The sequence below is a fragment of the Lissotriton helveticus genome, chromosome 1_1, assembly GCF_964261635.1.
Source record: "Lissotriton helveticus chromosome 1_1, aLisHel1.1, whole genome shotgun sequence".
Classification (NCBI taxonomy): Eukaryota; Metazoa; Chordata; class Amphibia; order Caudata; family Salamandridae; genus Lissotriton; species Lissotriton helveticus.
In genome coordinates, this window is record NC_136057.1 from 842,304,196 (window position 1) to 842,331,050 (window position 26,855).

The 26,855-nt window shown below is 43.0% G+C and overlaps 1 protein-coding gene across 1 annotated transcript in view; it reads left to right on the forward strand.

Annotated features, from left to right (window-relative positions):
* The window catches only part of STAB2 (stabilin 2), a 944,658-nt gene that overhangs the window by 406,390 nt on the left and 511,413 nt on the right, over positions 1 to 26,855 (forward strand). The window contains exon 25 of the mRNA XM_078674824.1: positions 11,549 to 11,707. Coding sequence (XP_078530950.1) covers positions 11,549 to 11,707 — 159 coding nt within the window. The remainder of the gene's footprint in view (positions 1 to 11,548; positions 11,708 to 26,855) is intronic.

A 26,855-nucleotide genomic window follows, 5' to 3' on the forward strand; every position in this document is an offset into this window, starting at 1 on the left:
AGATAGGGTTAATGTCTGGGCCAGATAGGACGGAGTGTTGTGGTGCAGCACTTTGTGGGTCATGCAGGCAATTTTAAGATGGATCCCTGCCTCATAGGAACCATTTCATTGAATGGAGGTCGAAATTCTTTTGAGCCGGGGAAGAGCTTTGCAGCTGCCTTCAAGGTAGCTTTCAGCTGTGCAAGCTTACTTTTAGGGAGGCCTACTAGGGCGACGCCACCATAGTCTAGTTTATATAGAACAAGTGATTGGACCGCTGTTATGAGATCTGCCATAGGAAGGAAACGTTTTTGTTTCCTTAGTGCATTAAGTTGGAGGTTAGTTCCTCTGGTAGCAGCACTGATGTGATGTCGAATGGAGAGGGCATTGTCCAAGATTATTCCTTGGGATTTGGCTGAGCCTATGGTATGTGGGGTACAGTTCAAGGCAGTAGGATGTGGAAGCCAGTCTGTGATGCTATGTGCAATCTTGGATGGTGAGATCAGAAGAAAATTGGTTTTGAGGGCATTAAGTTTGAGGTGGTTATGAGTCAATGTTGCGTTTCAGTCAAGGTGTTATTTAGGATGCTGATGTCATTGGGAGAGAGGCAAATTTCATGTAGAGTAGGGCATCATCTGTATACATGTGGTAAGAGATGTGTGAGAGTTTGAGGAGTTGGGCCAGGGGCTCTATGTACAAGTTGAACAGTGTTGGGAGAGAGTGGAGCCTAGAGGGATGCCTAGTGTAACTGAGTGCGGTTGATTAGCACCTGTTTAGATCTGTTGTGTAGGAATTAAGTCAACCATTTAACACTGTACTGGAAAGACCCATCCTGAGTTCTAATAGGTTTAGAAGGGTTCCATGATTTACAGTGTTGAAAGCCGCTGACAGGTCCAGTAGTATTAGTAAACAGGATTCATTCTGATCGAGTGAGCGAAGAGCGTCATTAACAATGTGGACCAGGACGGTTTTGGTGCTATGGCTTGTTCTGAAAGCAGATTGACATTAGTTGAGTAGCTGAAGTTAGAGTTGCTTAATGTGATTGCGAAGCTGTAGGTGCACACATTTTTTTAATAGTTTTGTCAAAGTGGGGATGTTGGAAATGGGGCTGTAGTTGTTGGGGTCAGACTGGTTGGAGTTGGGCTTTTTTAAGATAGGAGTAACCTGACCACTTTTTAAGCAGTCAGGTAAGGAGCCTTGGGTAAGTGAGCCATTGATAACCCTAGTCCATAACGGATGTAGGAGGTGAAATAACTCATTGAGAAGGTTGAAGGAAGGGGGTCATGGAGGTGGTTAGAGTATTCTAGTGAAGTTAGACGTTTTGGGATGTCAATTTTTTGAAAGGTTTTCAAGTTGGGCGAAACAGCATTGTTTTTAGGTGTGTGAGGAGAGGTAGTTGAGCAGTCTTCCTGAACATGAGGGAAAGGGTGAGGGGCTATGCACAGTAGGAGTTCTAAGGCCTTCTGTATGTCAGTGGTGATTAGCATAGTTTTATCAATAAAGAAGGAGGCAAACGTTTCATAATTAGGTAGGATTTTGCTGTTCAAAGACGGGGCATTGCGATTGTTTGGTATTTTACATGTTTGAACAGTTTTGTATGGTGATTAATTGCTGTTTCAAGTTGGTTAAGTAGGAAAGCAGCTTTTGAATTTCTAATGTGCCAATTGTTGGTGCTCTGACGGTGTGTGTCTCTAAGCCCTTTCAGCAAGTTTGAGGCATCGGTGTTCCAGGTTGAGGTTGCAGTTGAACCAAAGATTAGATCTTTTGGATGGGACACTTTTTAGTTGTTTGGGGGCAATGGAACCCATAATTTTTTACATGAAGTTGATGTAGTGATCAGTGAGGTCATGAGCATCATGCATGTTAGAGAGGGGGAGCAGGCTGACTTTACTAATAGCAGTCATCATGAGTGGGTTGGCATTACGGGTGTCTAAGACCCAGTGGTTGGCTTTAACGGGTTGACTCCTGGAGTTAACGGCTATTTCAGCTATGAAGAGGGTAATGCAATGGTGATAAGTTCAATCTCAAGTTAGGATGGATTCGATCAACATGTTTTTTCTTTTTCGATGATTAAATCTAAAATGGCACCTTTATTATGGGTAGGGCTTTTGCAGGCTTGGATAAGGAGAGGTTCTGGTGAAATAATTTAAAACTGTTCACCGAAGGGTTACTGGAATTGTTACAATGAAAGCTGAAGTCACCAAGGAAAATCTGGTTGTTAATCTCCTCCTATTTGGAGGAGATGATCTCCATGATCTGTTCCATGTTTGTGACCGTATTGCAAAAGCGGATAGTAAAACATGTGGGGAGTGCACGTACAGTTTTCGTAGGTTCTGAAGTTGATCCTTAGGTATTTGCAGGAGGACATAGATACAGATGTGTTTGTTTCATGGATATCGTAGACCTGTGTATATAAGCTAGACCACCTCTGGGAGGAAGCCTTCCACTGAATAAGAAGTAAGCTAATGAGACTGCCAATAAAGCAAACCAATGGTAAGCAATATGCAGGCTTTAAGCCCCTGTAAGATATTGATAAGCATAAAATAGATCTTTTGGAACCAGACAACTTGTGCTGCCTGGTAGACTCAACCTGAAAAGGACATGCTCAAAGTTATTATGTCAACCTATGAAAAAAAGAGAAATTCTTCTGAAAATATACACAGTGCAGGATAACATAAGGTTAGTGTGCATGGGACATAGAATTCCCTAACTTACAAATAGAGAAGGTTTGAAAACCACTTTTAGGGTATCATCTATCGGAGTAATAGCAACAAGAAGTTCAGGATATTTTAGAGCAATTTCTCAATAGGTTTGCAGAAACACCTACATTTATTTATAAAGTGGAACATAGAATATTTACTGTGCCCCACATAATAGAGCAATAAGTAAGTGGCTTTCACCAATTGTATTAGTGCAAAAACCCAAAGGAACCATCATGTTTTTCATTGAGTTTCGTTAAGTGAATGCTGTCGTCCAATATATATCTTTCCTCATGCCCAGAATTGGTGCACTATTGGGACAACTAGGCTCTGCCCTTTTTTTTTATCCACTATCTATCTGACTAAAAGATACTGGCAGTTAACTTTGAATCTGATAAAATTAAGACTGCCTTTTCAACACGTATTATCCTTTTACCACTTCAAAGTCTTAATATTGGACTACTTCGCTCACCTGCCAAGCCTTGGGTGTTGATACATTTTATGTTAGAATCACTTAGAGATTGCTGTTACTCATTTAGATGCAAAATGATGGTAAACAGTTATGACTGGAAATCACATCATCAACATTTGATCACAGCATTTACGTCAATCGGCCAAGCAGGCTTACATACAACCCAAAAAAAACAGTTTTGACATCTCATCAAGCCTAAATATTAAGAAAGCTTTCTGTTCCTTCTTAAGATTAATTGGATATTATATTTGGCGTATTCCAAAATTGGCTACCTTGGCACATAATCTAACAGTTCTACTTAAAGCATCAAAACCCAACAAAATGTCACTAGTTCCAGAAGCCTTACAGGCTTCAAAGTGTTGAACGAAAAACAGTCCAGTAATCTTGTTCTCTGCTGCCCCAACTTTGATAACACTTTTTGTATGCAAGCAGAGCAATTGAGAAAGAGTGTCAGAAATAACTTGAAGAAAATTGCAAGATAATGCATATTTCTTGTAAAGCTATCCTGTGGATTTGCACTTTCTGTAAATTCCAAAGGAGCGGGAGAGTACCAGGACTCTGATAATCACAAGTACAGAAAGTTCCATTGTTCCAAAAGGTAATTAATCAGAACCCTTGGAACAGAAGTTTGAAGCTCGAAAACTAAAACTACAAGGAGGAAATTAGTTATATGGATATAAAAGCCCCAGCAGAATGAACAACGAAGAGGGAAGATGGACTGGAACAGAAGCCCTGAAAAGAGAAGGGTTCAGAGAGGAATTGGTGTGTAAGAGTCTGCACCTTTAATTGAAACAGAGATCTTCAGGGGTCTCTAGAGTATAACTATCACATTGCTGAAAAAGACCGGGTGAAGCACATAAGAGATAGTCCGGATTGAGATGGACCAAAAGGGGTGTAGAGAAGATTGCAGACATGAGTGTGAGCTATCATTTCACTTCTTCACAATGTGATTGATGGACAGTGCACCTGCTGGGAAACTTGAGACTCTTGCAGAAAGTTTTGAAATCCTGGTATATCTGAGAATAGAAATAAAACAAAGTCTTCATTTTTGAGGATTGATTGACAAGGTTGGGGAAGTTAAAAGGAGAGACAATTACTTGAGGCTTCAATAGAACAAATTTCAGATTCACAAGGAAGACAATCTATGCATTACTTTAATTTACTTACCCTTACATCTAACTTCTGATGAGATAGTAACATCTAAACCAAATATACAGTGTAGAGGAAAGCTGACCTTAAATGTCCGGCAAAAAAGGTACATTTTATTACCTGTTACCTTTCAGGCAGCTTAAGAATCTGAAATATATTCTGCCTGAGCACTGCTGATGTGCATTCCAAAAGGTATACATTTTTATACCAGTGATCACAACTCAATTACAACTTCTAGGAATCAGGGCTACCCATCTTCTATGTTAAAGGAATGAACTGGACAGAGAGAGGAGTACATGGAACATGCCAAGTGGCACATTTGTGTTTGTATGAAAAAGGTACCCCCTAAAAAAAACTTTTTAGGTATGGGAGCAAGGGGGAAAAAAGACAAATAGATGCAATAATGACTACCACTGGACCTGTATTACTTTTTGTAGGCTTGTAAAAGCTCAGTGGGCTAACCACAGGTGTCCCACTACTGAACTACATAAGGAAAGAGAAACATACAGAATATTTTACTTGAATAGTGTAATGGAAGGTCTAAATCAGGAAATGATATGGAGAACCATGCGATCTATTCTTATGGAGTCTGTATAAGACATACCAGTAGTTTCTAGTAACAGGATTAGGCTTCATGTCACAGGAATGTACAGACCCACACTCTTTCTTTTCATATTCTCAGTGGTTCACTCTAGCCCCCATCCTTCCCTTATCTTCATGTCCTTATATGAGACAGTATTAGACCTTTACACATATGGGGAATGATTAACTCCAGGGTCAGCAGCATCATTTTCTTATTTAAGCTCTGAATATCGCCTATTTATTTATTCGTGGCCTTAGTCCACATAGCACAGCACTATTGCTATAAGTAGGCAGTTTCTCCATCAATATAAGCAGTCTCAGAATTGCTACTGTAAAATGGCTACTGCAGAAAACAAGGAACGCCCAATTCTCTTTTGAGATGGGATAGCATCTGTTTACTTTTCTACAAAAAATGCAGAACCTTTCTGTTTTCATGTTATAAGAATCTGACAAGTTACAAAGTAATCCTTATTACATGAGTATTTTGATCAAATAGGGATTATGATTGGAGAGGGCAGACAAGAAATATATTATCTTATTGGACATGGGGGTCCTGTACCGCCCAGGGTCTAACCCAGAGTCATTTATCATCTCATGTTGATCTGTCTTACTGTCCATGTTAGATTGTGGGACCGACAGTTAAAGATGGTGCTCACAGGACTTCGTACAATGCCCATCCTTCCAACTAGAGAGGATCATGTATCGCAAGAACGGTTGTTCCACTCCTTCGATGGTACCTTTTTCAGCCGAGCTAATATGGCGAGCCATCATTCTTTTTAGAAACTCGCCCGTCTTGCGATGCGTTTAAATGCAAACAAGGATTATGATGAAAACAGGTAAGAAACGATGCTACCTAGTGTGGTTGTCCATCACCTTCAGATATTACTATTGAGGGTACATTTACTAAATATTTATCCATTTGCATGCATCTTTTCAAAACAATTTTCCTGCATACTGAGCAGAAGCATATCATAGAACATGTGCAGTACTGGCCTAAGAACGTTTAGAGCTAGGGAGGTAAAACTCCTTTATCACCCATAGATAGGATGGAGTCAGGTTAGCTCACAGCAAAGCGTGCTACATACATAGTTGGGAGCATGATAATCTTTTAGGAATAAATGCACTTTGAGTCACCTATGCATGACAATGTGCGTATGAACTTTGCTCCTGCATCCATGTGTACATTTAAGTCATCCTAACTTTAAGAGATGTCAGTTGTCTGTTCAGCTTATCATTTAAAACAACGCACAGTTATTCGACCAGTATGTTATATAGAGGTTTTTTTACAGCGTCCTCTTATGACCTAGTGTAATGGATAATAGTGGTTCCACACAGTTTCAATTCCCTGTTCTGCGGGAATGGCTAGAAGCCTGTTTGACTATCTATGCCTTGGATAACCCTTGAACCCTGAATTGCTCATTGCTGAGTGGAATTTTCCCAAAACTCTGAAGAAACTTTTTGAGATATTAGAGGTATTTGAAAGTGCCTTAAGTAAATTTAGTAGATGCATGTGGTACAAATAGGTGGTGGATTAAGTGTTATTTTCGGCTATAGTTCACACTCAGTGTGACATTCTTTTGAGTGATGGGATATAAGGTAGATCACAGGTGGTGCAATTCAAGTATGCTTCAGTGTTGGTATTATGTTCCTCCAAGGGTTTTCACCTACTGTTAGTGGTTCTTCTTTGTATAGGATAAACCGAGGAGCTCACAAATTAATTTTGAACTTAACAAAGTTTTATTCCTGGGCAAACCACATCAAATGTGATTTTAATTATTCTTCAGATACCCACCCAAAATATCCACAAATATGCAAAAGTGTGGTCCTTATGAAGGTGGGTCAAATTTAGAAACCCCACCTAAGTGTGCGTTGACCCATTATCTTGAGATCCCAACTTACAACACAACAACGGCCAAATGTGAAGTTTTCTCTCTGTTGGTTTCACCTGTGTATGTAATTTGTGGTTGGGAAGGTTATGTATGAGATGTGAATGTGAAAGTGTGCTGCTGTGTGTAAGGCGAGAGTGGTATTGTTTGATTGGTTGCTGAGGGTACATATTTAGATATGTTCCAGATGATGTCTCTATATGATTGTACAGTTTCTAATTTGTGTTAAAAAAGACAAGCATTTGATGGGTTGCCAAGTGTGAGAGTTGTGTATTTTGAATTCATGATTAACATTTGGATGTACAGAAAGGTTTTTAATGTAATATAATACAAGGAGAAGACATTTTGATAAAATAAAATAAGTGAAATGCAAATATGTTATTCTCTTTGATTTGCATGTAATAATTCAAGTTGTGGTTAGCCCATAGAGCTTTTACAAGCCTACAGAGAAATAATAAAGATCCAGTGGGAGTCATTCTTGCATACATTTGTGTTTGAAAAGCTTCAGTTGCTCCTTTCCCTTCTCCAATGGTCTTTACAAACTTAGGAGATACAGACGCAGCACAACACAACAGTAGATCTTCGCAAAGTATTGTTCAGGGGAGGAGATGTCCTTTTGAGTGCAGTGGTTTGAACTAGCAGGGCTAGAGTGGGGGAACGGAAAGATTGTCACACAGCTGTGACAATGGTGTGCAATCATAGATTTAAATAAATGGATCAATAGTTTTCTTCAAACAGATCATATCTCTAGGAAAGAAAACTCATCACTGTGATGAAAAGTTTGGGTAGGAAGACTTGGGGCTGAGTACGAATTTGGTAGTCCCACAGAGGACCGTGCAACATGCCATCCTCTGTGGAACCGCCCACCCCTTGGTGAGACTACCCGCCAGATCTGGAGTTTTTCCCTGGTCTGGTGGGTGGTCCTGCGCAGTCTGAGAGCGGCATTCTGTCAGGTACATAAACGAGCCTAACAGGCAGACTGCTGCTTTCAAAGCACCGACTGCACCTTCCTCCACAGTTTGGCATGCATGCCACTCAGTGTGGGAAGTGGGGTTGCATATTGTGCCCCCCTGCATGCACCCCCGGGCACCAAGGGTACAAGGGGGCACTGTTAGAGCCCCCTTTGTTGCCTCACTACCACCCTTTTCATGGCGATATCACTGCCATGAAAAGGGTAGTGTTGAGGCAACTTTTAATATGCTAGGCTGTGTCGCTGCAGCACTGTCAGCATATTTCTGCCTCTGACTGCTGCAAGACCGCCGCGGGATCCTCGATCCCCAGCAATTGCAGCACTCCTGTGGTGGTCTTCCACACTCAAAATACTGCGGGCAGGTCTGCAGTGTGCTGGCAGTCAGACCACCACCACAGGTATGGACCGCCAAACTGGTAATCTGCCACTAGAACTTTTATAAGGATTGAATAGACCATATCACCAAACATTACTTGACCAAGACAAGTATCTGCCTTGAACTGAAGAGGAGAGAAGGCTCTTTTGCCAGCTGCTCCACTAAACAGTTGCAGCAAGCCTGCCTGAAAAGTTCACAGACTTATCTCTTGTTCTGTCTGGACTTTCTGCTGAAGCATTTTGGCATTTGTTATCGTTTTTTAATCTCCTTTAGGTTAACATGGAACATAAGTTTCTAATGCCTCCCTTTTGGAATGTTTTTATTTTCTTTATGCATTTTGATCCTTTTATCTGATTGTCCTCATTTTTTTATTACATTCTTGCCTTTTTAACTAACTTGGCTCCGAACTTTTACATACTCTATTTTTCACAGTATTGTTTTTTGCCTATTTGTTGTAAATGTACTACCTACAAATTCTTTGTGGAAAGCTTTGCTGCTTTTGCCAACCTACCAAGTATGGACTAGGGATTCGCAAACAAATTAGGGTCATATTATCAACAACGGCGTTTAAAGTATCGCTGCTTTAGCTGCAGGAAACTGCTGCTAAAGCGGCGATAATGGGCTTGATAATATGCCCTTGAGAATTCCAATAGAAGCCCATGTTGACACCAGAACATGGTCTTCTATTGGAATTCTGAAGGGCATATTATCAAGCCCATTATCGCTGCTTTAGCAGCAGTTTTCTGCTGCTAAAGCGGCGATCATTTTAACGCCGTTCTTTGATAATATGCCCCTTAGTTTATTTTTGTAGATCAGATTGTTTTTGCACATGTGAGCTCCATCACAGTTCACATCAAGACTTTGGAGGTCATTTAGAACTTGGTAGAGTGGAGCTCCTCTGAACTCATGGTTCCCCTGCAACATATAGCAATTGGAGAAATATTAGGTTTTTTGCAGCTGGTCCTCAGCCAGCCCTGCTGTTGCAAACCTATGATCAGGTGGCCAGTATGCCCATGGATCTCCTGGTCAGTACGTGGAAAGGCTTGCACAAATTAGAGAAGACCTCCTGAAATACATTTGTCCTGATGCGGTTGTCCTGGAAGTCATGTTGACCCAAGAAGTAAAAAGTAAGTAACATGTGGCTAGATTTGTATTTCTGTGGAAGCAAAGGACTGTATCATAGTATTGATGTAGTTTAAAAGGTCAGGTGACACTTGCACTGTCAATCCTGTGCTAACAATTTATGTATGTTAATGGCTGTCCTCTTCCCTTCTGTGCTGCTGCCAGAGAAAAAACGATTCAGAAAAGGGGGTGGTGATGAACAGAGTGCCTGAATTAGGCAGACCACTCTTACCCAGTCCAAAGATCAGGGCTTGATCCATCACCGTTTTTTAGCTCACTGCACCATCCCAGCTCAGAACTTGGCTATATGCAAATTAGTCTGTTCCTGTCCCAGTGCATGATGGGAACATTGCAAACCAAACTACCAAGCCAATTCTTATACTGGGAAGGAAACAAGCTTCCGGGGACCGGTTTCTGCCATTTCAGGCGTCGTCGGCCCGGCTTGCTTGAATCCTGATGGTGCAATGAGCAAGGGACTCACATCTGAGTATACCCTTCCACGCTTATGGTGGACAAAATGATTCAGAAAAGGGGGTGGTGATGAACAGAGTGCCTGAATTAAGCAGACCACTCTTACCCAGTCCAAAGATCAGGGCTTGATCCATCACCGTTTTTTAGCTCACTGCACCATCCCAGCTCAGAACTTGGCTATATGCAAATTAGTCTGTTCCTGTCCCAGTGCATGATGGGGACAGGGCAAACCAAACTACCAAGCCAATTCTTATACTGGGAAGGAAACAAGCTTCCGGGGACCGGTTTCTGCCATTTCAGGCGTCGTCGGCCCGGCTTGCTTGAATCCTGATGGTGCAATGAGCAAGGGACTCACATCTGAGTATACCCTTCCACGCTTGTTCATCACCACCCCCTTTTCTGAATCGCCAGAGAAAAAACAACATAGATTATCTATTTGTCTAAGATACTTTAATAACTTTTCAATGTCATGCGTGTGCCCCAGAAAGTTCAAGATTAGGCAGTGGTATAAATGATAAAAATGGTCACAGCTGCATGGAAGGCAACTGTGGAAGCTCACAACTTGTATCCAATCAAAAAATGTACTCCTGGGTCCCAACATGTGGACGGCACCAAAGCCCTGCTCTAGTGCTTCTCAGATAATTGTCTGGGGACAGCTACGCTGTTAAACCTGGCCATAAAATGGAACAATAGCACCCATCTATTGGGTGAAAACTCTCTGCACGCCATAGTCATTGCTTTATCTTACTGCAGAAATAAACCATCACTCTGGTGGGTTCTTTCTGAAAAAATAAAATGCCATGCTGTCAAGATATAGTAGCCAGCATTTCACTTTTGACGAAACTGCTCCCACCGAGTTGGAGGGACATTTCCTCCAAAATTATCCTAGATCTGTAGATTCAGTGGACAGCCCTCTGTCCCCAGAACAAATATTGCATTGCCGAACAGCAGTGGGGCTATAAATACCACTCTTTGTCCTCTCTCTCCCATAGTCTAATACTTTGATGCCTATAAATAAGGACGTGAAGAGCAAGATTTACAGCTAAGTATAAACAAAATGTTCTTATGTCATAAAAACAATGTTTGATGATTTCAATGAAGCATTAACATTATCCATCAAAACTAAACGGCACTTTCCTACATACCATCTGGTCCTGTCCGCGCATTCAAAAGTACTGGGGGGAGGTCTTAGCCGAACTGGGGGACGTGCTGGAGATGGACATCCCCTCAGGCCCGAAGTTAATACTCCTGGGGATGACGAATGATGTAGACTTGGTACGCCCACTCCTGATTTTTCTGGGACTAGCCCTGGTAGTGGCCAAAAGGGACATAGCCAGGAAATGTGCAGCGCCTGACATTCCACAGCTCGAGGAGTGGAGGAGGGGCATGGACCTTTACATGGCAGCCGAAAGAGTCAAAAATAAGGCGAGGGGCTGCCCAAAGAAATTTCGTAGAGTATGGGCAAATGGCGACACTACCATGGATTGGACGGAGGACTCTGAGAGGTCGCAAACAATTGAAGGTTTGAGTGCCAGGGGTGGGGTGGGCTTTTGGGGACGGGCGATATCGCTGCAATGGACTCTGATGATCGATACGGCAGAACATTTGGGTGATGAACTTTGGGGCCTGATTCTTCGTGAGGGTTGGGAGGGTGAGAAGGGGTGGGGTGTGGGAGTGTTGCTCAATATTGACATGCTTGTTATCTGTTTTCTTTGCTGCAAAAACAATAAAAATGGTTTAAAAAAAAAACTAAACGGTACAATTGTGTAGAATATTAAGAGGAGAAGGTAATAACATTGTTTTGTGTCTTAAGTAAAGTAGTTTATCTGCAAATCTTTACAGGCTGAATGTACTCAAGTAGCAGCTGGCATTCACAAATGTGTGTGTCTGCAAGGATGGACTGGCGACGGGGTGGACTGCTCTCCGATCAATAACTGTCTTTTACCGGGATTTGGGGGCTGCCATCCGAAAGCTGTGTGTGTCAACATTGGTCCTGGTCAGGTAAGGCTCTAACGGGATGATTTTGTAGGCATATAGTTTACTTTTTCACTTGAAAGATGAGAACAATTTTCTGTAGTTCTTTTTCCATCCTAATCAAGACTCCTCAACTTTTTGTTGTTTAAATTTTTTTATTGAGTTTTGACAATTCAGGTATAATCAAACAGAACTACTCATTTCGAATTACATGCCCATATATACTTTCATTGTTTCAGCTAGCAGTTTTGTAATGACATTGGAAATTATGCATAGTTGTAACGCATCTGTATTGTATTCCTGATGTTACATGCTTATTAATTCAGTCTGTGATGATCATCTACTTCCCGTGGTACACCTGTGAACATATGCCCCTGGTGTGGGAGCTATGTCTGTCTTCGCTATAGTTAAGGGTCGTAATATGAATCACTGTCAAAATATCGACCTACAAAATATCGACTTACAGGAATATCGATGCAGAAATATTGAAGGGAAGAATATCGACATCGTTTCTACAAAAATATCGAAAAAAACATAGATGTTAAAAATCTCGATGTTAAAAATATCGATTTTTTCCGGTAGACATATAAATGTAACATAAAGTAAATAACACTAATAAATAAAATAAACATAATTAAAAATATCTTATAATGTTTAAAATTAGTAAATAATACATATAGAATAATAATACAATAATTAAACATATACATAAAATATATAATATATACATACTTAATAAGTTGTAATAATTATTTTAATAATTTATAAATTAATAAAAAATATTATGAATTACAAATACATTTACAAACATAAAACAAAAACATAAATAAAAAGTAAAGAATTACGTTTAATAAATTAAAAAAATTATATATACCTTTAATATTTTTTAAAATAATTTTATACTACATTGTCTAAATTTATACAAAAAAATTAAATAACAAAATAAAGAAAAAGACTATTCAAAATCCATAAGTAAAAAAAAATACAGTAATAAAAATGTTGGATAGCATAGAACGTAAAACCACCATTCCCACTCCTGAGCGCAACAGTAGAGAAACCGTTGTATAGCGCAGAGGTAAAAATTTATATTCCAACTCCAGAGAGTGCAACAGTAGGGAAAACATTGGATAGCGTAGGGGTAAAAATTACTATTCCTACTCCAAAAAGTGCAAAAGTAGGGAAAGTGTTGGATAGCGCAGGGGTAAAAATTACTATTCCAACTCCAAAAAGTGCAACAGTAAGGAAAGCTTTGGATAGCGTAGGGGAAAAATTACTATTCCAACTCCAGAGAGTGCAACAGTAGGGAAAACATTGGATAGCGTAGGGGTAACAATTACTATTCCAACTCCAGAGAGTGCAACAGTAGGGAAAGCGTTGGATAGAGTAGGGGTAAAAATTACTATTCCAACTCCAGAGAGTGCAACAGTAGGGAAAGCGTTGGATAGCGTAGGGGTAAAAATTACTATTCCCACTCCAGAGAGTGCAACAGTAGGGAAAGCGTTGGATAGCGTAGGGGTAAAAATTACGATTCCCACTCCAGAGAGTGCAACAGTAGGGAAAACATTGCATAGCGTAGGGGTAAAAATTACTATTCCAACTCCAGAGAGTGCAACAGTAGGGAAAGCGTTGGATAGCGTAGGGGTAAAAACTTACTATTCCAACTCCAGAGAGTGCAACAGTAGGGAAAGCGTTGGATAGCGTAGGTGTAAAAATTACTATTTCCACTCCAGAGAGTGCAACAGTAGGGAAAGCGTTGGATTGCGAGAGGTAAAATTTACTATTCCAACTCCAGAGAGTGCAACAGTAGGGAAAGCATTGGATAGCGTAGGGTTAAAAATTACGATTCCCACTTCAGAGAGTGCAACAGTAGGGAAAGCATTGGATAGCGTAGAAGTTAAATATAACATACTTATAAATAATTGTTGTAAATAAAATATTTAAAAATGTAATTTTAGATAACTCTAGATCATTTGCAAATACCCATTAATAATTTCTAAAAACATATTTAAAATTGAATTAATTAACACTAAATTAACAATAAATACCAATAAATATGAATCAATAAATATAAATTACCAAATAATAAATATTAAACACTAAAATATTTTTCAAAACCAAAAAACATATTGATAATTAAAAATTGATTAACAAATAAAAAAAATAATTACCAATTAATAAAATACATTTCCAATTAATAAAAAGTAATTAACAAATACAAATATAAATTACCAATTGTAAAAAAATAATTACCAATTACAAAATGAATTGCCAATTAAAAAATTTAATTTCCAATTAAAAACCTTAATTACCAATTAAAAAATTAATTAGCAATTAAAATAATTATTTACCAATTAATAATTAATTAGAAAAAAAAATTATCAATACCAATAAAAAATAAATAATTAATTACAATTAAATTACTTCCCACCCAATTCCCCTATAAACCCACAACCCGCTACAGAACTTAAACGCAAAATTAATTAAGATTAAATTACAATTACTAAAAATTAATAATTAATTTACTATGATTAAATTACTTCCCACCCTATTCCCCTATAAACCCACAACCCGCTCCAGTACTAAAACATAAAATTAAGTTAAAAATAACATTTTTAATATACAAAAAATAGTACACATATAATTTAAAACAAAGAAAATACTTTAAAAAAAACATATAACACATACATATAAAATACATAATAAAATACATAACAACAAATAAATATCGATATAAGTAACATCGAAATTAGTGACATCGATATAATTGATATCGATATTACGAACTTCGATATTTCTTACATCGATATAAAAAGAATCGATATTACTTACCTTAGGGTCGATATTCTGTCCAACGATATTCTTGACCTCGATATTCTTAACCTTCGATATTTTAAACTCGATATTAATGTAAGTCGATAATTAGGAATCGATATTTTGACGGTGCACCTCGTAATGTCTCTGTGACAGGGTCACACTTCCCACCAGTTGGTGCCAATGCCATATCTGTCGGGGTGCATCCCTGACTCATAACTTTGGTGGTGAACTAGGGTAATGTCTAGGGGGTCAACAGGGGTGAGTACAGGCGTTCACTGTTTGATAGTTTGTGGCCATTAGGCAGTTCTTGACTGTGTGTGAGGGGGACGTGAAGTTACTCCTGCGTTATCATTTAAGGGTTGTGGGGAACTGCGCTATCTATGTGATGCTTTTCCTGATATGTTTTTGGCCCGACCTGTTGTGCCTGTCTGTCGACTTTGGCTAGATAGTGGGTGCTGTCTGGGGTGTGGGCCTCTCGGGATGCTCTTCCTGTGTGGTTTGTTGCTTGAATTGATGTAGCAGTTGTGCCCATTCCATGGATATGTGGTGCTTACGTGTTCCTTTCACTTCCTCGACCAGCAGCCCTGCCTCCTCAGCTGCACCCCATTTTTTAACCGCACCCACCCAGGCCTCCAATGGGAGTCCCTCCGGGGCACGCCAGTACATGGCTATTCCTCTCTTTGCCAGTAATAGAGAAAGGGACACAAACGGATTTGCACCTTTACTGTTTAGCGTCTCCGGAACACACCTAGGGGTCGATTCCGATCCTGGTAAAAACCCGTCGGTACGATTCGTATCCAGAGCTCTCTCCGTACGAATTGTAAACAAGCCGTACGACCCGACGAGTACGATCCGGACCGGGGTATGAGGATGCGATTCGTATGGTCCACGTCAGGGAAGGGCGATTCGTACACCCCATGATCGCGGGGTACGGTGCGTACACCCCATGATCGCGGGGTACGGTGCGTACACCTCATGATCACAGGGGTACCCACCATACAACTGCGATCATGGGGTGTACGCACCGTACCCGGGGGGCCGTTCCGTACCTGTTTCGAGGCGAACTCTGCTTTTACGGCTGTTTTCCACTCCTGTAGAAAAAGGGTCGAACGGTGCGTACCCGACACGAATCGTACTTGCTGGGTCGGAAAAACCAGCCGCGAACCATACGGATGTCGTGTACAGCGGGTTCCGAGGGAGATTCGTACGGGGATTTGAGTTGTACGGTCTCTGTACGATTCGTACGAAGTCCAGCTCCTGGTACGAATCGTACTTCGTCGTACGTACGGGGGACGTTGCAGGGTACTATTCATACGGGAAAAACGCTCCGTTCGGCTATTTAGAGCGGTTTTTCCTGAATTGGAATTGACCCCCTAGTGAACATGCCTCCCATGACTTCACTTCTGTTATGTTCGTTGTTTAGCGGAGCATCTCGTGTGTACGGTCACAGTACTTTTGTATTGTGGGGCACCCCAGAACATGTGTCTAAAGTCCGCCTCTGGAGCCTGACATCGGGGACATAGGAACTGGGTGTCTGGCCAGAAGCGTTGTAGGCACCCTGGCGTCAGATATGCCCTGTGTATAATGTTGAATTGTATGTTTTTAAATCATGCATTTCTAGATGCTTTTTTGGGGTCTTCTATGGCTTGCTCCCATTCTTTATCATGCAGCGGCCGGTCTAGTCCTCCTCCCATGTCTGTCTTAGCGAGGTTAACGGTTTGAGTATAAGTTCCCGGATGGTTTTGTATAACCATGTGACTAAGTATCTGCCCATCCCCATGTGTAAAATTGTGTGAATGACTGGGTGCGTCTGTGGCTCCTCTTCGGCTGGGTCCCAATACGGGTGGTTGATGGTTATAATTTCTCTGTGTAGTAGAAATTGCCCCGGGGGAAGGCTATACTCCTCCGCCAGTTGGTTGAGGGGAAGTAGTTGTCCAACTTCGTAAAGGAATTCCATTTCAGTTAGTGAACATTCAGTCCACACTCCTAGGGCTTGGGCTGTGTAGTATTCCTCCTTTTGGGGAACCCTATCAATGGAAGCGGCGGGAAGGTGCGGGCTATCAACACCTGGAGTGGGTAGGTGCGTTTGGGTTCAGTGCCCGGTAGCAACATGCGTTGGATTACCGGTAAGGGTATATGCCCCGGATTGGAGGACGTTTCTCCCATATGGCATTCCGCAGTCCAATGCGAGAGCCATTGTAGTTGTGCCTCTAAAAAGTATATCTCGCAGGCTGGAGCTCCTAGTTCTCCCTGGTCCGTTGAAGCAATTTAGATAGGGCTACCCTATGTCGGCCCGCGCCCCAGATAAGGGAAGTGAGCAGCATGTCCAACTCTCGAAAAAAGGTGCGAGGAGGAATGACTGGAAGGTTAGCAAAGTGATATAGTAACCATGGGACTATGATCATTTTGGCTAATGACACTCGCCCAATTGGGGCTAGGGGCAGCATCTTCCAGAAGCCCACTGCCGAGCCCAGTGCCTTGCGGTGGTTCCCTTCATACATATCGTTAGGGGAGTGGTACAATCATTCTCCTAGATATGTAGGTGTTTCCTCACTCCAGGCAATTCTCTGATCTCCTACTGTAATGTCAAGGGAGGCTAGGTGAGGGCTTAGTGGGTAGACTGTAGATTTGTCCCAGTTCACTTTGAGGCCTGAGACATTCGAGAATTCCATTAATGTCACCCAGATTGGGGTCAGATCAGTGGTAATGTCGCGTACGAACAGTAGCAGGTCGTCCGCGTATAATGACACGGTGTGAACCGTCCCCGCTATCGGGATACCCCATACCACCCCCTTTCACCTGAAGTGGATCTCTAAGGGTTCAAATGCCAAAGCGAACAGTAGTCGGCAGAGGGGACAGCCCTGTCGTGTGCCTCTCTCTATCTGAAGAGGGGCTGAGATGTACTTGCCCAGCCATACCTTCGATTTAGCTTCGTATATAATAGCCATGTGTACGCCAGTATGGTCGGTCCTACTTTAATCTGCTGGAGGACTGCGAACATGCAGGGCCACAGGAGGGCGTTGAAGGCCTTTTCTAAGTCAAGGATGAGACACCCCTCTCTTGGGAACTGGGGACTTGCTCTGTCTTGCACATGAAATATTCTATGTAAATTCTGGAACGTGTTTCGTCCCGGCACAAACCTCGTACATGCCTACGATCCGGGTTATCAGTTGGCTTGAGGATGTACTATAATATTCTAGTGGGAAACCATCCATTCCCAGGGCTTTATTACGCACTAGGGCATGGATTGCATGGAAGACACTGGCAGCCACTACCTTTTAGTTCAGGGTTTTTCTGTCAACTGCCGGGACACGTGGTATGTCCAGCGGGCGCAGGAATTATTCTATCTCCTGCTGGCCACACGGCAAAGGGTTCCGGTAGAACCCTGAGTAAAAGTCATGAAAAATTTGTAGTATTTCTACCTGTGAATGTCGTGGGATCCCGCCTGATCCACTAATTAGTTGGCAGGTTTTATCTCTGTGTCCTGTCTGGCTAACCAGGCTAGAAGTGTCCCCGCCCTGACACCCTCCTTATGTGCCCTGGCCGCATGCGCCCTAAAACTGTATTTGCGTAAGTCTCTTGATGTCTCTGCGTAAGCTGTTTTGGCCGTCGCTATTTGGGCTGGGGTAGCTTTATTCGCGTTGGCATCTTTGGTTAGTGTCGCCAGTGTGTCCTCCGCTCGCTGCAATGCCTGTTCAAATGTTTTCCGGACCCCCACTATCTGCTGGCTACACTTGCCTCTACCGACCACCTTAAAAGCATCCCACTCCAGCGACCTAGATGCTGCTTTGTTGGCGTTTATTGTGAAGTAATCCTGGATGCTATTCTCCTGGTCATGACAAAACACTTGATCTGTAAGGCACTCTCGCTGTAATTTCCATGTGGGCATTGTGGGATGGGGGTATCCATCTGACAGTTATTGTGTGAGCATCATGGTCCGACAGAACCCGGCCCAGATAGTGTTGGACTTTGGGTAGCAGAGACGTGGAACAGAGAAACCTGTTAAGCCTCAAATGCCAGCATTTGTAAAAAAATGCCAGCATTTGTAAAAAATGCCAGCATTTGTAAAGCGCACAGCTACCTCCAACGGAAGTGTCCCGGCGCTGTCCGTATACCACTTAGGAACCCTTCCTGGCTTTTCCCTGTGAAACGTCCACTCCTGGGCACCCCCAAGGTGAAGCCAGGCATCCCAGCGCTGTTGGGGCCATTGTGGAGATTAAGCAAGCTATTGCCCAGAGTTGCAGAGTGGGACCCATGATTAGAATAGACACCGAGGCGAGAATTATCAGGTCAGAGGAAATTGAGCCCAAGACCCGCCGAGGCGGGTATTGAACCCTGGTCCCGGACCAGACCTCTGCATCAGGGTCTGCCGCTCTAACAATTTGAGCCAACACATCTTCAACTTCCACCTTCTAGATGACTTGCAATCTGGTTTCATAACTGGGCACAGCACAGAAACCACACTCCTCCACTTTGTGGATGATGCCCTTCAAGCCCTTGTCCAAGGCAAAACCTGTCTCTTGATCCTCCTTGACCTATCCTCGGCTTTTGACATGGTTAACCACGAAATTCTCCAGAATCGCCTCAAACTTAGGATGGGCCTGGATGACACCATTCTGACTTGGTTCCAATCCTTCCTCCAGAACCGGTCTCAGAGAGTCATGATCAACGGCAACCTATCCGCTTCCTCTCTGATCACAGTTGGAGTCCCCCAAGGATCAACCTTATCCCCTACTCTCTTCAATCTTTACCTCGAACCACTCTCAGAGGTGCTCAGCACTGCCAATATCTCCTACCACATGTATGCCAACGACACACAGCTCTACGTCAATATCTCTTCTCCAGAGGATATCCGTTCCCTGAATAAGGCCTTGAAACTAACTATTCACTGGCTCACATCTAATCATCTTAAACTCAATGCCAAAAAAACAGAGTTCCTCTTAATCTCTCCACCCAACGCCAATATAGACATTCAAGTTTGGACCAAGGCTATCAGAGTGCTAAACTGCTCTCCTACCATTGTGGAATCTGCCAAATCCCTGGGAATTACCTTTGACGGCAACCTGAACATGCGGGGCCATATCAACGCGATGGCCAAAACCGCCAGATTTCACCTGATCTACCTACGAAGCCTGAAACCTTTCCTCGACCCCCCTGATCTAAAATCGGCAATTTAGGCCTTAGTCATCTCTAGGCTAAAATATGGTTGCTCCACCCTCGCAGGACTACCTAAGATATCTCTGGCACCCTTGAAAGCCTGCAGTTCGACCACATCTTGCCCACCTTAAAGCTCTAAACTGGCTTCCTCTTGAGGCCAGAATCCAATTCAAGCTGGCTTACATCACCCAGAGGGATCTCTATTCCAAGTCCCCTGCTTTTCTCGCACAGAAACTTGTGTTATCCGGAGGAACTAGAAACTCCCGGTCCGCCAGGGACCTTTTGCTCCAACCTGCATGCTTCAAGAAAAAAAGAACATACAATCAGGCTTTCTCTGGGGCCGCCCCAAGAATATGGAACTCACTCCCACCCGCCATTAGAAGAATACCGTCTCTAGCTCACTTCAAAAAGGAGACCAAAACTTTCCTAATTGGCAAATTGCTTTCCTAAAGTTCACGCTACAATCATCCCTTCAACCTGACTTTACCTATCGTCACTGCATTACTCCTTGGCTGCCTCCCCTTATGTTACCCATCTGCACTTCCGAACAATCCTTCAGGGTGTTTAGACTGCTTTTCTAGTTTATTGCATTGTTTTTGCTCCTATCCCTTAAAGTAGTCAGATATTATGATTGTTTATTTTGCCATGTACTGTATCTATTTGTTTCCCTATCCTTTGGCTCTCCTCCCCCTTTGTTCTATATCCCACCTGATACTATGGTAAAACGCTCTGATACCCTCACGGATCTGGTTCGCGCTCTATAAAACACTAAATAAATTAATAAATAAAGGTCCAGTGTCCATGCTCCAGGAGTAAATTTACAGTCCAAAACAAGGGGACACTGTTCCTAAGCCGGTGCGCAGTGTCGCACACTACCTTGAAAGAAAAGGGGAAGAGAGAAGGATGAGGGGCCTAGGCCTGGGACTCACTAGAGACAAGGAAGTACAAGTCTTGTTCCTTGTTGCCCTCACACGCCCCAAAGGATGTCATGCTTCATCATTGGGCAGTGGCTCCTTGTCAGGCCGGCGCTGCAATGCCCTATGGGTACCCCGAAGGGTCACTTTAGCGGAGATCTTATGGGAACAGCTGTATGGTGCATGCAGGTGTGCAGGGGAGTCCTAGGTAAGTAGTGGTAGAGTGTGTGCAGTGATCTAAAATTGACTAAGGGTAACCAGAAGAGTGTGATTTAAAAAAACCCGTAGGTTGGCGGTCACCCTACAGAGTGTAATGTGCCTAGGTAACTCAAACAGTCGACATGTTTCACGCTTCCAAGGTCCCGTAGGATCCGTGGTGCTTCATCAGGACCAAGTGAACGTGGTGTGGTGCCTAGTGCACATGGTAAGTAATAATACCCAAACAAACAAATAAATAAGTAGCATTGCTGTTTGTGGCCCGTGCCGTCATCGTAACCGAGGCTGTGAGTAAAGATCACTGACCCGAGCCACAAAGTGCTAAAGGCTTACTTGAACCTAAGGACTGTGTCTCAGCGACGCTTGGTGCATGTGCTTTTTGCACGCCTGAGACTGCCGTGTGGTCCGTGGTGCTGTTTACAAGGTACCCCGTGGCCGCATTGCCCCCGCAGCGGAAAAACATCCTCTTCACTGCTGCATTGCTGTTTGTGGCCCAAGCCGTCATCGTAATTGAGGCTGTGAGTAAAGATTGCCGCTGCCGGCCCGAGCAGCAACGTACTAAAGGATAGCTTGAAGCTAAGGAAACTACAGGTGAAAGGGATCGTGATAGTTGTTCGTCGAAAGGAATCTGCCCAAGCTCGTCAACGAAGGAGAAGGCAGCGCTGTAACCCATCTGGCTACAGCATCGCCTAGCAACAGAGCTGCAACGTGATCGGGATCGCCCAGCAGGACATCCGACAAGGGGAGAGAGAGAGTGAGGCAGCGCACCCCCCAGGTAAGGCTTGGACTCCGGTCGGGAGCCGCAAGTGTGTGTGGCCTGGGGAGGCATGCAGGAGGAGTACAGGAGTGCTCCGATCTCTCTCCCAATGTGGCCCGTACCTGCCGAGCAGTACCGGGGCCGCCCCTTTAAGCTTATGACTGTTATCTCTGCTGTTGGGGCCTAGTGGCGCCCGAGTGGACCGTCCTGATCCTTGCGTTACGAACCGCATTATTTTTGCATTACGAACTGCCTCGATCTTGCATTACGAACCGCAGTATTTTTGTATTACAAACAGCCTGATTCTTTCATTAAGGACTGTCTTATTACTACATTATGAACTGCATTACAAACTGCATAGCATTGGATTAGGACTACATTAGAGATCGTGAATTGCTCACTAATACCGCAAGAACCTACAAGTGATTGCTGGCCTAATAACAGGCAAAGCGAAATATTACGAATACGCATATGTTCAATTTCTACTGTTTGGTCTCATCGTATTCCTTTTTATAAAGATACCGCTATTTTTATTAAACAAGTGTGTTGTATGGGCTTACTTCGTGCCCTACGTAAGATCTTACCGCTTCTTCCTGAGGAGGCAAGGGCAGAAGTAGTGCGTAGTTCTATTCTTAGTCGATTAGATTACTGCAATGCACTACTTTTGGGAGCCCCAAAAACATTGATCCTAAAGCTGCAGAGGATCCAAAATATGGCGGCTAAATTGGCCTTATCCCGCAATCGCTCTGCCTCTTCTTCGGGTGCTCTAGCAGACCTTCACTGGTTGCCCATCCAAGAGAGAATTTGTTTTAAGGCTCTCTGTCTTGTCTTTAAGGCTTTGCATGAACAGGGGCCGACTTCGCTTCAAAACCTCTTCTCTTGGTATTGTGCTGCCAGACCCCTAAGATCCTCCTCTGCGTTCCTAGTCACAGTTCCTAGGGTCAATAGAGTGAGGATGGGTGGCCGGGCGTTTAGCTTCGCGGCTGCCACACTCTGGAACACCCTCCCGCTGAGGTGCACACAAGAGTTTATTCCATTTAAAAAGAATCTTAAAACTTTTTTGTTCCCTAAACTTAGGTAGTGATAGTTTGCCAGCAGGATAGACGCAGTCTCAGCGCCAGGATACCCTTGGGGTGGCAGCAGCGCTTAATAAGTAAATAAATAAATTGTCCATTGTGGTCTTATCACTGTGTGGTTGAAAATTCTTTACACATTGCCTTGGAGATAAGCCTGGCTGCTCGTGCCAAGCTACCAGGGAGTGAGCAGAGGTTATCTAAGAGTGTGTCCCTCCTTACCCTGACTAGAAGCAAGGGTCCCTATTTGGACTTAGGTACCTACCTCAGCCAACTAGATACCCTCAGTTCTAACATACGCAAATATAGTTGCCCCCTAGGAGCCATGGTGTTGATGTATAGCAGGCCAAAACCGCATTGAGGTGTCCCCAGAATTTGTCTTGTTCTACATTGGGGGCATATAGGCTTCCTTGAAGTATTAGATGCCCTTCTAATAACCCCTCCTGCAGCATGTATCGGCCTTCCTTATCAATTGTAATATGACTTTCTAGAAAGGGGATCCCTGGCCGGAGCCATATCAGGGTATCCCGGGAGAAGGCCAAGTAGGTGGTGGCACAGATAGTTCCCCACCACTTCTTGTGCAAGCGGTCTACCTCTACAGCCGTCAGATGTGTTTCCTGTAATATAGCTATCTGCGCGTGCTGTCTCTTGATATATGAATCAATGGCAAATTGTTTGCTCGCTGTATGTATTCCCCTGATGTTTATTGTAATGATTTTAATGTCCGTGTTCGGAACTTTGCTAATCATTTATTACTGTCTTTGGGACTAGTGCCTACTTCTCTGAGGGTGTGACTACGCCTGGTGTCCCCCCTCCTCTCTGCCAGTCGCCTTTGTATGGTGGACCTGCCTGCCTACTGTTCTTGGAAATAACTGTATAGGTTGTTTAAGGGAGGGGTTGTAACTCTGTAACGGAAATACTCCCAACCTGTGGGACCTGTCGCTCGGGGCGATACGTCCAAACTAAACATTATGTTCGTGCTCTAGTACGTTAATTGGGGGGTCGTGGTCACTTTTCTGCTACTTTCTGTGGTTTGTGTGGCCCGTTGCAATTTGTTGTTATGAATGCAATGCTCCCCCTGTATAGTATACCTGTTGGGCGGGTATTGCGCCCGTGCAGCTCTTTGCCCAATGAGTCCTATCATCTCACTTTGAGGATGTTACGTCCGTTTGCAGGGCACATAGCAGCTGCTGATTGTTTTGGGGGAGTCGTTACTTTACTCCATGCTAGACTTTAGACGAGCGCATCTGCAGTCTGTGAAGTTACCTCTGGCGGGGTAAGTGAACCATCGCGGGAGTTATTCGTGTCGCTGATTTCCTCCTCTGACATGAAGAGATGCCGGCCTTTTTCTCATTCTGAGCTCTCCGCTGTCGGGCCAATCTGTGCTGCTGCTTGTAGCGCCTTCCTACAGTCCTTTATTATTTGCTCCAAGTCGGGGGAACTCCTTGTGGTGGCCTCCAGTTGTGGACTCCACTGTTTTAGGGTGTTTTTTTTGTTGCAAGGTCGTCGCTGGCTTCCAGGCGCCCGGTTTCCATGCCCAGTACCCCAGGTCTCACTTCCTTTAATGTGTTGTTCTGCCCAGTCATACTCTTCCTTGGGGTCTGTGAAGAAGCTCACACGGCCATCATGTATGATTTTGAGACGTGCTAGGAACAGGAGGGCGTACTGAATGTTTTTTTGGCGCAGCATGAGCTTTATCTCCAGGAAGAATGTGTGTTGCCTCTGAACTGCTCGGGAGTAATCCGGGAACATCATGACCTGTTTATCTTCCACTCGGAGTGGCCCCTGTTGTCTGGCCGCCAGAAGCACAGTGTCTCTGTCCCGGTAGTGAAACAACTTCAGCAGAAACGACCTGGTCGGGGACCCCGGGGGTGGACTGCGAGTGTTTCAACACTTTTTGCTGTTTTTTTGAGTCCTATATTTTATCAGACCCTACATATCATAACCTGTCTTTTGCAAGAAACTGCCTTACAATTGCCTACTTGCTTCCTGTATAATTATATTTATATTCTGGCCTTTACACACTGTCCGAGTTATGATATTATAAGTTCCTCTCTTCTGTCCATCTTTGTTGTCCAACATCTCTCACATTAGGCCCCAGGCACGAGGAATATTTTCTGCTGATCTGCAAATTGGTTTATGGTTATTTGATTTGAGGCAGTTTTCGGTTTCGCCTTCAGATTGTCTGTGCTCATTGTATGCTCCTTTTTCCTCCAATTTCTTGAGGTAAACTGGGTGAAGAAGGCCACGTGCACTTTTGACCACCTTCTCTGATAATGTATTTGTTTATACCACCCGAGTATCCTTTTTTAAATATTGCGCACTCGAAATATTGCAGTCAGAATACTTACTATCAAAATGTTGTGAAGTAATGCATTTCAAATTACATATAGATTTACTTTTCTTAACTTGACATATAAGTATGTTGATGAAATATATATCTTGAAGCTTCATAGAGCTGGAGTTCAGAATACTAAATCTAAATTTAAGTAAACATGTGCTTACTTTCACAGTATTTTGGTAGTCTATATACTGACTAGAATATTTAGCTAGCGCAATATCTTGGTGCTCTAAAAATATAGTATTCTAATGAAAAGGGCGGGATTTCGCTTCTAGAGTCTGCTTACCATTCTCCAAAATCCCGTCACAGGTCGACTGGACCTTTTTACCTGTCATGGAATGAATTAGGCAATCTGTCTACAAATTAGCAATCAAATTTCACAGTTCCCATTTGTTTCCCCTAAGAACCACTGACGAAGAACTAAATTTTGAAGATGTATTACATGACCAAAAACAACTGAGGGTATAAACACCTCAGCAAAAGATTCAAAAGGTAAACAGGCACTAATACAAACATAACTCTACGGAAAAGTCTCAGGCGGCTTATGAACAATACAAGAATCAATTCGAGAATCATCAGGCTAATAAGAATTGCTATAACCTGAGTTCTAGTATGCATTTGGGACGAAATAAATCAGATTAATCTGTCCCTACACTACACTAAGTGACATCCCTACTCAACAATAGCCCAACCTAATAAAGGTGTCAGCCGTGGTGACTTCCAAAGAAGTTCATTCACTTTCTCTCTACTTATTCTAGAGACTCTTCAGTCATAGCTAAGCTCTCTGTCAACCAACTGCTCCCTCTCGCACCTCAGCCCATCTGCTCTGCCCTCTACCCCGGGGTGCTGTCCCTAATTCAAAACCCCACAATGCGAACGACACGCCTTCAGGTACGCCCCTCTCAAAGTGTTGGTTTTCAGAATTTTCCATCATGGCACCTCTCCATCCTTGGTCAATAAGACGTCCTTGGGTCCCAGACTCTGCGTCGCTTCAAGTTGTATCTTTAAATTCCTCGGCTACTCCTCCATGTCTGAGTCTAGCATCCTAACACTCATACACAATGGGCCCTTCTACTCTACTGTCTACTTGGTCCGGCACCTGCAAGGAAATACATGTGACTCGGCTCACACATTCTTTAATGTTGCAATCATTTTAGCTAAAGGCAGATTTTATAAAAAATGTCTACGATTTAATGCTAAGCAAAACATTTTCAATCAGGCCTACACGATTTGCTTGGACTGGGCCTCTGCACGCTTATAGGCCCAACATCCTACATGAACAATCTCTGTTGTTCCTTAGGCCTCCAACTTTAAAGCAAAATACATTTTCTACTTCAAACACTTGTATAACGTGTAAAGGTACACTATGAACTTTAATATAGCAAAACTAAGTATACAATGGTGATTTCACTAAACCACCTCTTATTAATGAAAAGCATCACGTCAAACGACATTTCTAAGTTAGAACAGCATTATTGATTTTCAAAACTCTTAACATTAGCTCTACATGTGTTTCAACTACCGAAGACATTAGTCCTCAACCCTACATTACAGTTTGAACATGATTAGTGAGCCCTCTACATATGCAGGTGTTAACTACTTGTACATATGGAACACCCCTACAACATTTTTTCTCATTTTGTCGCTCTCTCAGTTCCCCCCTTTGATGACCTGTGTCATCATCATCATTACACCATCCCTAAGGATAAGGACTGAGTTAAACAGAGCTTGTCGCCATTTTCCCTCGCCTGAGCATCTCCAACGCTCTCAAACTCCGATACTGACTGTCCTGCAAATTCTCCATTCTTCGCTCTTGTACTCTCATCGATCTTTCCATCCTACATGACCTAATCCACTTGTATACTCTCACCAAACCCCACAATCCAATCACACAGGCCACAGC